General features: G+C 38.2%; 1 protein-coding gene across 1 annotated transcript in view; it reads left to right on the top strand.

The window, feature by feature from the left end:
* The window catches only part of LOC101827880 (ATP-binding cassette sub-family A member 3-like), a 154479-nt gene that overhangs the window by 109928 nt on the left and 29779 nt on the right, over positions 1-14772 (top strand). Inside the window, 5 exon segments of the mRNA XM_040733185.1 lie at positions 5596-5694; positions 7038-7209; positions 8236-8533; positions 11757-12003; positions 12145-12349. Of these exon segments, the coding sequence (XP_040589119.1) occupies positions 5596-5694; positions 7038-7209; positions 8236-8533; positions 11757-12003; positions 12145-12349 (1021 nt within the window).

The raw sequence follows: 14772 nt of genomic DNA, 5'->3' as shown, positions 1-14772 counted from the left end.
GAAGAAATTATACCCAAAAGGAGTAGAAATAATCAAACTCAGGGCAGAAATCAATAAAGTAGAAACAAACAAAAGTGCAAAGAGTCAATGGAACAGAGAGTTGTTTTTTTTTTTTTGAGAAACCAATAAGATTGACAAAAACTTATCTAAATTAGCAAAAAGGCAGAGAGAGAATATAAGAATTGACAAAATTCAAGGTGAAAAGGGGGACAAAACAATATACACTGAGGAAATCCAGAGACTTATAGAAATGTACTTTAAAAACCTGTGCTTCACCAAATTGGAAAATGTGAAAGAAATGAATAGTTGTCCCAATAATGCCATTTACCAAAGTTAAGTCAAGATCAGATAAGCAATTTAAATAAACCTATATTCCATAATTAAACAGAAGCAGTAATTAAAAGTCTCTCAACCAAGGAAGAACTATAGGAAACAGAGGACACCAGGAGAACACAACACACAGAATTAGCTAAGTAGGGCCCATAGGGGCTCACAGTAACTGAAGCAGCAATCACAGAGCCTGCATGGGTCTGCACTAGGTTCTCTGAAAATATATTATGGTTGTTAGCTTCATGTTTTTGTGGGACTCCTAACAGTGGAAGTCTCTGGCTCTTTCACCTGCTCTTGGGATCCTTTTCCTCCTACTGATTTGCCTCCCTGAGCCCTGATATGAGGGTTTGTACTAGTCTTAATGTAACTTGTTATGTCATGTTCAGTTGATATCCGTGGGAGTCTTTTCTGAAGGGGTGGTGGGAGGGACTGAAGGGGAGAGGGGAGGTGGGAGGTACAGGGACTGGGAAGAGTAGAGGGAAGGGAAACTGGTCAGGATGTACTGTATGAGAGAAGAATTTTTTCAAAAGTCAACAAAAAAAGTCAGGGACAGATGGTTTTAGGGCAGAATCCTACTTAACTTTCAAAGAAGAGTTAATGTCAATATTTCTCAAAGTATTCCACAAAATAGAAACAGAATTGCCCAATTTGTTTTCCAAGGCCACAGTTGTCTGATAGTTACCCAAACGATGTAAAGACCCAACAAAGAAAAAAAATACAGACATTTCCCTTATGAACATACATGCAAAATTTCTCAATAAAATACTTGCAAATAGGACTAGAGAGATGTCTGAGTGGTAAAGAGCACTGGCTGCTCTTCAGAGAACCTTTGTTCAATTCCCAGAAACTACATGACAGCTACAACTGATAGAAGACAAAATACAGAATACATTTTATTTCATCAACACAGGAAAGGACTTTCTGATCAGGACCCTTATAGTTCAGGCATTAAGAACATCAATTAATAAGTGGAACATCATGAAGCTAAAAGACTTCTGTACAGCAAATGACACCATCATTCAAACACAGAGGAAGCCTACAGAAAGGCCAAAAAAACATAGTTACCAAACACTAGTATATACAAAGAAAAATCCTGATTATTAAAACAACTCAATTTTTAAAATGGAGTACAAAACTGAAAAGAGCTCTCTAAATATGAAATACAAATGACTAAAAAATTCTTTAGAAATGTCCAAAAGTCTTAGCCATAGGGAAATGCAAATTAAAACTTTGAGAATTCATCTTACCACAGTCAGAAAGGCCATAAGTCGAATGACAGCATATGCTGGTAAGATTGAGGGGAAAGGGGAATACGTATCCATTGCTGGGGAGGGTGAAAATAGCTACAGTCACTATGGAAATCAGTGTGGAGGATTCTCTAAATCTGAAAATAGATCTACCAGAAGATCCAACTGTACTACTTTGGGCATATACCCAAAGGACTCTACATCTTGCTGCAGAGATACTTACATCCATGTTCATTCCTGCTCTATTCATAATAGCCAGAAATAGGAAACAAACTAGATGTCCAACTAATGAATGGATACTGAAAGTGTGGTACATTTACACAGTGGAATTATTCAACTGTTAAAATCATGAAATTTGTATGTAAATGGGTGGAGCTAGAAACAACATCCTGAGGGTCATAACTCAAGACCACCCCCCAAAAAATTGTGTTTGCTCTTCTATGTAGATTTTAGCTTTTAAAATATGTACCTACAGTGGCTAGGTAGCTAGTAAGGGACCAGAGGAAAGGAAGGGATCTTTTAAGGAAGTGGAAATAAAATATAGAATTGTAAAAGTATAAAGCAGAAAACAGAATAGAATTAAGTGGGGAAAGGAATAGGAGGACAGAATAAAGGAGAATAGGGAATGGAAACTAATAGTAAAGGTCTTTAGAAAATCTCTGTGGAATCTCTTTCCTTGCTCTCCTTCTCTGTTCTTCCCCCAACACCACCTTCCTGATCCCTAATGTCCTCCTCCCGACTCCCATTTTCTCCTTCTCTTACCTCCCTCCCCTTCTCCCCATGCTCCCAATTTACTCAGGAGATCTTGTCCCTTTCCCTTTCAATGTATGTCCATATAGTCCCCCTTAGGGTCCTCCTTGTTTCCTATCTTCTCTGGTGATGTGGATTGTAGGCTGATAATCCTTTGCTCTATGTCTAAAAATCCATATATGAGTGAGTACATACCATGCTTGTCTTTCTGTAACTGGGTTACTTCACTTAGGATGGTTCCTTCTAGTTCTATCCATTTGCCTGAAAATTTCAATATTCCATTGTTTTTCCCCTGCTGAGTAGTACTCCATTGTGTAAATGTACCACATTATCTGAATGCATTCTTCAGTTGAGGGGCATCTAGGTTGCTTCTAGGTCCTGGCTGTTACAAATAATGCTGCTATAAACAGTGTTGAACATATGTCCTTGTTGTATGAATGTGCATCCTTTGGGTATATACATAATAGTGGAATTGCTGGATCTCTTTTCTTTTGGTTTTTACAAGACAGGGTTTCTCTGTATTGTTTTGGAGGCTGTCGGACCAGCCCGGCCTCGAACTCATAGAGATCTGCCTGCCTCTGCCTCCTGAGTGCTGGGATTAAAGGCATGCACCACCACCACCCGGCTGGAATTGCTGGATCTTGAGGTAAACTGATTCCAATTTTCCTGAGAAACTGCCATACTGATTTCAAAATGGCGGTACAAGTTTGTTTCTTCAGGAGAAACGTGACACAAAGGAATTTCCCAGGAATCCACAAGGATGACCCCAACTAAGAATCTAAGCAATTGTGGAGAGGTTACCTTAAGTGCCCTTTCCCTATAATGAGATTGATCACTACCTTAAATGCCATCATAGAGCCTTCATCCAGTAGCTGATAGAAGCAAAAGCATAGATTTCACAGCTAAGCACTGAGCCAAACTCCTAGAATCCAGCTGTAGAGAGGGAGGAGTAATAAGCAAAGGGATCAAGACCATGCAAGGGGAACCCACAGAAATAGCTGACCTGAGCACGTGGGAGCTCATGGACCCAGACTTGACAGCTGGGGAACAAGCATAGGACCTAACCAGGCCCCCTGAACATGGGTGTCAGTTGAGGGGCTTGGGCAGTCTATAGGGCCACTGACAGTGGAATCAGTATTTATCCTTAGTGCATGAATGGGCTTTTGGAGCCCATTCCCTAAGGAAGGATACTCTCTCAGCCTAGAAAAAAGGAGAGGGCCTCTGTCCTGCTCCAAATGATGTGATACACTTTAATGATTCTCCATGAGAGGCCTCACCCTGGCAGGTCAGATGGGGAGATAGTAGGGGGAATGGGAGGACAGGAGGGAATGGGAACTGCGATTGATACATAAAATAAGGTTGCTTTTAATTTAAATAAAAAGAAAAGCTCTATGGAAACCATCTACCATAAAAACCTAAAATGTATAGATATTAAATGGAGTTACCATATGATGGAGAAGACAGTACTCCAGCTCGACAGTTTATGCTACAAGTAAAACAGCACTACCAGAAACAGGTTATGTCTTAATGAGTCATTGACTAAAGGGATCCCATAGCCCTTTCGCCCAAGCACTGCAGGCTTTTGCTAATGCTATTTGTGACTGTCCAAAACCAGATGGAAAACCCTATTGTTGAAGACACTACTTATGTCATTGAACATAAATCCTGCAAGGTATAACATAAACCTGACTGTAAGATATACCCACTGATACAATACTCACACAAATATTACCGAGTAACTAACCACATTTGTATTGGCTTTAAGGCCCATTTCATGAGATAGAACCGATACCTGGCACTGCTAAAGCAGCCAAAAACATGTGACTAGATAGGTCATGGGCCCTAAGGGGAAGCCTAGTACCGTTATTCTGATAAATGAACATAGTATTAAAATGCTTCCAATTGATCAGTCCCTCACTCAGCCTTCATCAAAAAGCTGCTTGTAATAGATGGTAAATAACCCAAAGCCACAAATTTGAGAGTGCAGAGTGAGAGACTTGGGAGCACTCAGCCCTAAATGAGATGTCTTCACTAAAGCCTTACCTGCAAGGTTCAGGGATTCAGAAGAGGAAGTTTCAGAAAGATTATAAGAACAAGACATGATGAGTGACTCCAAGGAACAGTGTCTTCCAGATACAACAGAGCTGATTTACATAAGAACCCACACAGAATATAGCAGCATGCATAAGTCCTACCTTTTGGGGTCTTAGCCAAATCACAGAAGGCTGAGCTGATTCCGAGGAAGGTTAAGTGCACTGCTTGCCTGCCTGCGGGTTCCCCAACCTCCCAGGATCCTGGAGACAATCAGACACAGTGGGGCATCTAGGAAAGCAGGAACTCATTTATTGTCCCATAGCAAGCATCTTTTAAAGCAAAAAAAAAAAAAATACCACGGGGGGGAGGGGCAGCCAGCCAGTGGTTTTAACAGTCAGCCTATCATGCATGTAGGCACCCTATGCTTTACCTAGTGAACCTTTCATGCAGTGACGTCATCTGGTTTGATCTTGGCAACCAATCATTCTTTTTTGTAAGCATCTCAGAATTTGCCCTCCTAACTTCCTCTCAGTGCCATCTTTAACTGTCTCCTGTGCCCTTCACTGCCCAAGCTTAAGCCAAACAAAATTCCTGCACGTAAAATTGGCACAAAAATCTCACTCCTAAGAAGCTATTTGCAGTTGATAATTGCTGAGAGAAGAAAAATAAGTTTTCAACAATGAAGTCACATTGTGTGTATCAACTACACTTCAGAGTAGACCCCAAGCTCAGCAGTAGTTGGCCAACACAAGACTGACTCCATGTTTTTGTGTAGTGTTTGTTTGCTTGCCTTGACTTGGTAGTTTTTGTGTGGGTGGACATGTTCCTTCTTTGGTGTTTTGTTTTTTTTAATATGCTCTTAAGAAAGAGCATGAAATTGAGTGTGTGGGCAGGTAGGGAGGATCTAGGAGAAGTTGAGGAAGAAAAAAATATGATCAAAATGTGTTGTAAAAGAAAATTTAAGTAAGTAAAGAAAGGATACATTTTCTTTTGTTTGCAATGCTGGAAATTGAACTCAAAGCTTTATTCATGTTAGGAAAGTACTTTTTCCACTGTGTTTCTTCCCCACTCATAAGAATTTTAAAAAGGAAGAAAATGATAGGAAAGAATGCACTTAATAATAAATGAAGGAAATTGAAGTCCTTGCATTTTTATTCCATTTCCTGAAAAGTAAAATGAACAAAAAATATATAACTAGACCCAACACCAGCTCTTTATTCTTCCTTCTTTACAGATTTGAAACTTTGTTTACTGAATTGGAAATAAATCAGAAAACACTGGGCATTGCCAACTTTGGAGCTTCAATCACTACAATGGAAGAAGTTTTCCTTAAGTGAGTTACAATAACCTGGAGAAAAAAATTCTGCCCCAAACTCCTCTGTTAATTAAGGACAAACTTCACCCTTTTGCAGCTGAAATGAGGTTGCACTAAGTTTTCAAATATACTAGTTTAACCTAATATATTTCCATGTATATTCAGCTGAGATATAAAGGTGTTGGAAGGGCCTTGATGCATGTCTTTTTCCCAGAATTTCATGAGTACTACATTTATATCATTTCCAGTTTATATTCTCTCTCCTCCAAATCCTCCTATGTCCCCTCTCAAATTCACAACCTTCAATTGTTACATATATATATCTGTGTACATATGTATATGTAAATAAGTCCATTTAGTGTTTCTCATGTTTATATGTGTAAGAGATACCACTCAGGAGTGTATAACCTATCAGGGGTCTCGTCAGTGAAGAATACTGATTCACCCTCTCTTATCAGCCATTGATTGAATATAACTTGCTATCTAAGAGTGAGGCTTTGTTGGATTTTCGTCATCCACAAAGGCATGTCAACTGGTATAGTCATTACAGGGGACTTGTTTAGACAGCCATATATGTTTGGTTTCATGGATACAAGCATCATATATAGAATAACAGCAGATATTCTGGTCCTCTGTCTCTTACACTTTTTCTGCTCCATCTTCTGTGCTGTTCCCTGAGCCTTAGGTGTAACAATTGTGTTGTAGATGTATCAACTGGGGTTGGGCGTTCCACAGTCAGTTTGTTCTCTACATTTTAACCAGTTGTACATATCTGTAATGGTCTTGTATCTGCTGGGAAAAACTTCATTGATGAGAGGTGAGAGCTACACTTATCTGTGGTTATAAGGAAAGATATAGAGAATGTAGTTGGGAATTATACTTGTTCAGTAAAGTGACTGTAACAAATTCTCCTCAAGTAGTTGGCTAGGTTTTTCAGAACTAGGCATGAATTCCCTCCAATAGAACAGGATTTAAGTCCAATTAGTTGTTGGCTGCCCCCAAGATATAAGCACCACTGTTATACCCCTGGAAATTCTTGTCATGCCGATCATTATGATTTGTAGACTTTTACAACTGGTTAGGAATATTGATTTCTTTTCTCCCTTGGCAACTTGTATAACTCTTTCTATTACTATAAGAGCTAGTCCTCCAGAGGAGTTTTCCAGGTCAGTTCCAGCTTAATTTTCCAAACTATGTATTACCTTTACCTATAGGGTTTACTTTTCCAGTTTTAGGAGGCAGCCAATGGCAGTGTCAATATATTGTTTTATAGGCTGGTTTCATATTCTTGAGGAAAGCAATTTGAGGCCATGATTAAAGGAGATACTTTGTGCTCTTTTTGTGTTTCTATATATGTGTAGGGTCAATAAGCTGGCAGCTCCCCAAAGGAATACTCAGGCTATCAAACCCTATAACTTTACATATGGAAAAATGAGACAAGATAAGCAGCAGAATGTGAATATACCCAGAAATTATAACAGACCAAATTTTCCCTATTTGAGTGAAATTGCTACCATTAAATTTAACACTGGGGTAAGCATGTTATGTTCTTTTAATTTTTATACTTACTTAAAATATAATTACATCATCCCCCCACCACTTTTCTTTCCTCTTTCTAGCCCCTAACAAGTTCCCTTCTACCAACTCCTTCCTTGCTCCCCAACTGTCAAACTGATAGCTTTTTTCCTTTGGCATATCATATTTTTTAATGTCTAAACCTAAAAGATGCTTCCAGTTTATACAGTGAGAAATGGGCTAGTCTGTGGGACCTGATATAGGAGAAATGGACTCTAGATAAAGATGCCAGCTGCTGCTCTCGACGTTATTATTTCTTGGGATCCATCTTCTAAAGCTCTCACTAGAAACTCTCCCTCTCTTCTAATACTACGAGTTATAACTACCATTTCAGAAGATATGTATTCATCAAAGTGAGGGCATTTTCTATCTGGATTACAGTGTGTGTTGCTGGCAAAATAAAATAAGTCTAGAAGGAGTGTTCAAAATGAAAGAAAAAATTATATATTAGATAAAGACACATAATTTTCAACTTCTGGTGATTTGTTTGTATTGTTTTGAGGCAGGATCTCACTATGTAACCTCGGATGACCTCAAACTCACTGTATAAACCAGGATGGCCTCAAACTAAGAGAAGCCTACATGCTTCTTCCTCACAAGTGCTGGGGTTAAGGGCATGCACCACCACACCTGACCTGATTTTCCATTTTTAATCAAAAGCTCTTAACATATTAATAAAGAAAATCTTGGGTTTAAGGGGTAGCTCAGTGATAGAGTACTTGTCTAGCATGTGTAAGTTTTATCCTAGAACTGCCCTTCCCCTAACAAAAGAAAATGATCTTAAGAGTTGTACTATAGTTAGAAGCCAGGTCTTAATACTTTAAAAATAGTGCACAAATACTGGAGTCAACTAAAATCATTTGTATTATATCTTATGCACATATTTTTGTATCATAGATTTTAAAAACTGGTGAATGGATTTCATCATGTGTATCTTATTTGAATCTCTAATTATCAAAAAACTATTTTCCTTTTTCTTTATAGTTTCCACTTTACCGCCAGCAATTTTGTTCCATGTTTATCAAAAGAGCACTATTCATTTGGCGCAACTGGAAATTAATGTTGCTACAGATAATAGTAGTTTTGGTTGTCACTACATATCTCTTATTAGCTCTGCACTTAGATGATGACGATATACCTGAAAGGGAACTGGATTTGAGTCACTATGGTAGAACCATTGTTCCTTACTCAATTTCAGGGAATTCTGATTTGGCTCTGAATCTCACAAAGAACCTTAAGATTTTTCTAAAGTCAAAGAATCAAAGCTTACGAAAAATAAAAGGTAAGACTTGCTTACAAAAAGAAGGGACTACTGGCCTTATAAAGACCTACTTGTCATTTGCAATGGATATAACTATGGTATTTAACTACCCATTTCTTTATCATCCTGCTAGTCACCAGTATCATAGAGGCAGCTAAATCAGAGGCAAAGATATATTTCAAGACAACTGTCCACAAAAGTTAGTAGTTGGTGGAGGAGTCTGTTGGGGCTATATGTGTCTCTGCTTACTGCACCACCCTTCGTGGGGATGATAAAGATGAAAATATAGTACTTCTGTGTGATTTAGCATTAGATGTTTTATTCTCATTGAAAGACTACACATTCTTCTGGAGCTGTCATGAGATAGGTTGCTGGTTAGTCTGTATGAAGACTGCCCTTTTTTATATTAGTCATCCTATAAATCAGTGACTGAGGAGTTAATTGACTTAATGACTAATTTCTGAAGGTGATGTAATTATTTCGATTTGTTCAAACATGTACCCTTGGTAAGAACTGTAACTGGATGTGGTGTCTGTATTATCTTTATCAATGCTAAAAATGAGCTTAGCTAGCTTGTTCAATATCTTTGCTATGTTTTGAGCAAACAGTTTTTTTAAAGTCAAGTATTTTAGAGCACTGACCATTAACCAAAAGCACAGAACAAACTAGAGTGTGACGATTTAAAGAAAATTTTGGGGCCTCTGTAAGAATAAGATCTTTAGTGCTACAGCTTAGGGTTACCACCTTTACCCACCCTCACTGGCTCAATAGAACTCAACAAAAGCCACTAATACCCTTGAAGGTATCAAAAAGAAGAGCAGAGACAGGGTTGACAAGTAGGAGCCAGGCATAAAAATAAATGCAAGAATTATTTATTATTAAGTCCAACAGAAATCAGTGGCTGTTCACTATACAGAATATAAGAGTTTATCCACATAGATTACTAAACAACTGAGGAGAAACGTTTAAAAAAAAAGAATAGCAGAGAAGTATATACTAATTGTTGCTATATGCATCCACTTTTTAACATAAAAAGGAAAGGAGTTATAGGCTAAATTGTGCCTATATGTAAGCATGCATATAGAAAAGACATACGTGAAGACAGAGACAAAACTGCCACCCAAGATGCAAGATAAAAGTGTCAAAAGAGACCAAATCTGCCATCACTGACCTCTGACTTCCAGCCTTCCAACTGAAAAAATAAACTTCTGTTGCTTTAGTTATCTAATCTGTAGGAATTCTTATGGAAGACTTAGAAAATAAAGATTATTTTAGTACCAGAAAGTGAGTATTGTTATGATATATACCCAAAAGTATGAAATTGGCTTTAGAACTAGGTAACAAGAGACTTACAGAGTTTGAAGATGTATCTTAGAAAGAATTCTAGTTTTGGAAGCTTTTAGGAGATACTAAAGATAATTCTGATGTGCATGAATACAGAAAAAAAGAAAGCTTTAAAGAAAAATACCATCATAGGAATATATTATTATGAAAATAATATTGGTTGAGACATGAACATTAAGGATGCTCTAGTTAGATATCAAATGGTAATGAGGGTCATGTTATTGAAAACTAAAGGAAGAGTGGTCCTTGCTATAAAGAGGCAAATGGGAGATGGAGAGATGACTCTGGGATTAATAGCACTGACTGCTCTTCCAGAGACCCAGGTTAGGTTCCCAGTACCCCACATGGTGGCTCATAACCACCTGTAACTCCAGTTCAGGGGATCTAATGCCTTCTTTGAGCCTCTGTTGTCAACCACAAATGGAAGAGGAGCAGAGACATTCATGCATGAAAAAAGACATAATATTTAAAATAAATTCTTTTAAAAAAGCACAGAAGCAATTAACTTTAAATTGTATTCTGCTACTTTATGGAAAATAGAACATGTAAGTGATAAAAAATATTTAGCCAAGGAGATTTCTTTTTATTTAGAATTTTTATACATTTTACATACCAACCACAGTTCCCCTCCCTCCCTTCCTACCATTCCCCCACTACCTCCTCCCAACCCATCTCCTACCCCATCTACTCCTCAGAAAGGGTGAGGCCTCCCATGGGGAGGTCAACATAGCCTTAGCCAAGGAGATTTCTAAATGGAGTGTTAAAATTATGTTCTGTTTTGTTCTTGCCATCTGGAGTAAAATGTAAAAGGAACTAGATAAATTGAAGAATGAAATATTAAGCAAAAAGAAGTAGAGATGTAAAGGGAAAATTCTCACACTCCTTATATAGGAAAAATTAAGAATTGAGAAGATGATCTATAGAAGTCATCAGTATGTTTGGACAATTTATTTAAAATATATAGTTTTTGTTACTTACAGAGCAGCCTCTTATCTGAAAATATGACATCAATGCTGATAGTTGATAGTATTCTGTACAGTGAGTCAGTAAAACATTCCAGCTTCAAATATTTATTTACCTCAAGAAAAGAGAGGAATGACAATGAGTTCAGATTGCTGTTGTATACATATATGTATATGTATGTACTATATTCCTAAATATAATCTGCTCAGTGTGTATAATGCTACTTGTATGTATGTTCTTATGGCCAATTATTTGGCACTGGACAACCAATTAGTGTGTTATTCCCTGGAGAGAACCACCTCTCCCATTTGAGATTTACTCAATTGCCCATAGTTCTTTATGTGGGGTTGAGGGTTTGGGGGCTTTTCCTCATCCACTTTGACCTGTCCATTGGTGTTGGCCTTGTTCAGTTCATGTTTGGACAATTCCTGTGAAAATTCCATTGGATTCTTTACAGAAAGTTACAGGCTAATGCTAAAATTTACATAGAAACAAATGAAATGGAGTAGCCAAACCAACCTTTAAAAATAGCAAATCATGTTATTCTAGACAATTAAAAATATATTCTTAAACCAGATATAGTGGTGTACACCTTTAATCACAGTACCTGGAAATGAGAAGCAGGTGGATATCTGTGAGTTTTAGGCCAGCATAGCCTATATAGAGAGTTCCAGGACATCCAGGGGTACATAGAGCATGTCTTAAAATATATATATTCTTAATATATGGTTTAGGTTATGAATTATACAGTGAGATTATTTTAAGGATTAGTGGTGCCATAAAATTCTTAAAGAAAAAATCCATTGTTAGGATTTGAAGAACAAAATTTTAAGTAGAAAAATAAAAACCCACAACTTTTTTTAATCCTTTCTTTCCAATACAGGTTCTAGGTAATATACTACATGCTAGCTTACTGACAATTTCTGTTTTATTGTAGGTGATATAAATGATTACATATTGGAAAGTAAAGAGTGTCGTAGCTTCTGCATTATTGCACTTTCTATTAAGATTGAGAAAAACAAAACAGTACTCACTGTTTTCTTCAACAATGAGGCATATCATTCATCTGCAATATCCCTGGCAGTATTAGACAGCATTCTTTTTATGACACTTTCTGGACCCAATGCTTCCATAACTGCCTTCAATAAGCCTCAGCCTCAACCTTATTATGGTTCTAACACAGTGTATGTATGACTTTTCGTTTCCTGAAATTGAGTCTTAATATACCTTTGCTGTTTGGCCACATACATTTGAAAAAGAACTAATGTCAATATTTCCTACCTAGATTTCATCATTTATTTCATATTTTATTTCATCGTCTATAGACCTATAAATGGATTACAAATAGTACAGTGTTTGGCTTTTGGCATTTCTGTGGTGGTCGGGACCTTTAGTCTCCAGACAGTGACTGAAAGGATCAGTCAGGCCCAGCACATCCAGCTCCTGAGTGGTGTGTGTGTGCTCTCTTACTGGCTCTCAGCCTTGTTGTGTGACCTCATCTTCTTCTTCATTCCCTCCTGCATTCTACTGGTGAGTACTAGCTGCACTTGCATCAAAAGTCATTTACCTTCTATGGTCCATACTAACTTGTATTCAAATGATTGTATCCTAAAATGAAAGTAGTCAAGTAATTTGAAACTATATAGACTGACCATGGTAGGGATTTACTGTTGGCCCTCGTTTTTAAAAAAATGTACTGCCTCAGATTCTTTCCCAGAGGAGAATCATTATTTTCTTTGTTAAAAAAAACAAAAACAAAAACAAAACAAAAAAAAAACCTCCCTTGAATTTGCGGCCATATATTTGCTTACCAATATGTCCTGGTCAAAATCTTCTCTAAAAATCTTTTAACTTTCAATGACAAGTTAATTACAACTAGGCCAATGCCCACTCAATCCTTTCTTGGCCATCAGGAAAATTGGGACTGACCTACATAGTTCAGACTCAAGATTTAAGGTCAGCTTATATTAATATATTCATCTTCCACACTTACTGTCATGTTCAGCATGGCTGATCTCCAAAGAAGAGCTAGTTTAGACATGGTACTCATTTTGAAACACTGAAAAAGTGGACTGGAGAGTATATATGTAAGAATTACACCATCTGTTAATGTAATTATTTTACTCATCAGTAAACAATAGCAACCATTATCTTCTAGTCATCTTTTGGGTAAACAAGATATAAAAACGACATAGTTTAGAGGAATAAAATACAAGTAAAAGAATTAATTCTGAGCATGCCTCGGGGTCTTGCCAGCTGTAACAGCTGCTCACAAAAGACCAGAGTTCAGGAATAGTGGTAGTATGAGAAGCAAATAATGTGTACTATACAGAGATGTCTCAAGGTGGAGAGAACTGAGTAACACTTCCTTTTATTTTCTGATGTGCAAGACTGGCTACTATTTTTTTCCAAGTCAACCTCTTTTTCTTTGTATCTCTTTATTTTTATTACTTTAATTTTAAATAGCTTGCTGCACATGTCAATCCCAGTTCTCTCTCCCTCCCCTCCTCCTGAACCCCCACCCTACCATCTACCCCAGCCTCCCAGCCTATCCCCACTTCCTTCCACATAGCGGATATCCAGAGAATGTCATTTCACTCAGGGCAGGGTCCAGGCACTCCCCTAAGAGTCCAGGCTGAGAGAGCATCCCTCTTTGTGTTATGGACACAGGAAGTTCGTTTGTATGCCAAGGATAAACACTGATCCACTGCCCAGGGCCCCCATAAGTCGCCCATGCCTCCACACTGACTCTCACACTCAGGGGGTCTGGATAAGTCCCATGCTGGCCTCCCAGCTGTCAGTCTGGGGTCCAAGAACTCCCCCTTGTTCATATCCGCTGTCTCTGCTGATTTCACCAGCCCATTCTTTGCCAATTTGCTCAACACTCCTCTCTCTCTGTCACTGGGTTACATGAGTTTAGTTCAGTGTTTAACTGTGGGTGTTTGTCTCTGCTTCCTTCAGTCACTGGATGAAGTTTCTCATTCCTCTTCTCTTGGGTACCATGCATATCTCAATCAGGTTCTTTCCTGTTTCCCAGACTCTCTGTCAGTGGAATTGCAGACTGACACGGTCCTGATCCATGTCTAAAATCCATATATGAGTGAGTACATACCATGTTTGTCTTTTTGTGACTGGGTTACCTCACTCAGGATGGTTTCTTCTAGTGCCATCCATTTGCCTGTGAATCTCAAGATTCCATTGTATTTTTTTCTGCTGAGTAGTACTCCATTGTGTAAATGTACCACATTTTCTCTATCCACTCTTTGGTTGAGGGGCATTTAGGTTGATTCCAGGTTCTGGCTATTACAAATAATGCTGCTATGAACACAGTGGAACAGATGTCCTTGTTGTATGAATTTGCATCTTTTGGATATATGCCTATGAGTGGAATTGCTGGGTCTTGTGGTAGATTGTTTCCCATTTTCCTGAGGAATCTCCATACTGATTTCCATAGTGGCTGTACGAGTTGGCACTCCCACCCGCAGTGGAGGAGTGCTCCTCTTTCTCCATATCCTCTCCAGCATAAATTGTCTTCGGTGTTTTTTATTTTAGCCATTCTGACAGGAGTAAGATGGTATCTCAGAGTTGTTTTGATTTCCATTTCCCAGATGGCTAAGGAAGCTGAGCACTTTCTCAAGTGTCTCTCAGCCATTTTAGACTCCCCTATTGAGAATTCTCTATTTAGTACTGTACCCCACTTTTTAATTGGATCCTTTGGTATTTTGGAGACTTGCTCCTTGAGTTCTTTGTAAATTTTGGAGATTAGCCCTCTGTCAGATGTGGAGTTAGTGAACATCTTTTCCCATTCTGTGGACTGCCTTTTTGTCTTATTGACTGTGTCCTTTGCCTTACAGAAGCTACTTAGTTTCAGGAGGTCCCATTTGTTAATTGTCCATCTCAGTGTCTGTGCTACTGGTGTTAATGTTCAGGAAGCTGTCTCCTGTACCAATTCT

Source organism: Mesocricetus auratus, unplaced genomic scaffold (genome assembly GCF_017639785.1).
Source record: "Mesocricetus auratus isolate SY011 unplaced genomic scaffold, BCM_Maur_2.0 Super-Scaffold_4256, whole genome shotgun sequence".
Lineage (NCBI taxonomy): Eukaryota > Metazoa > Chordata > Mammalia > Rodentia > Cricetidae > Mesocricetus > Mesocricetus auratus.
This window is presented reverse-complemented; position numbering and strand designations above follow the sequence as displayed.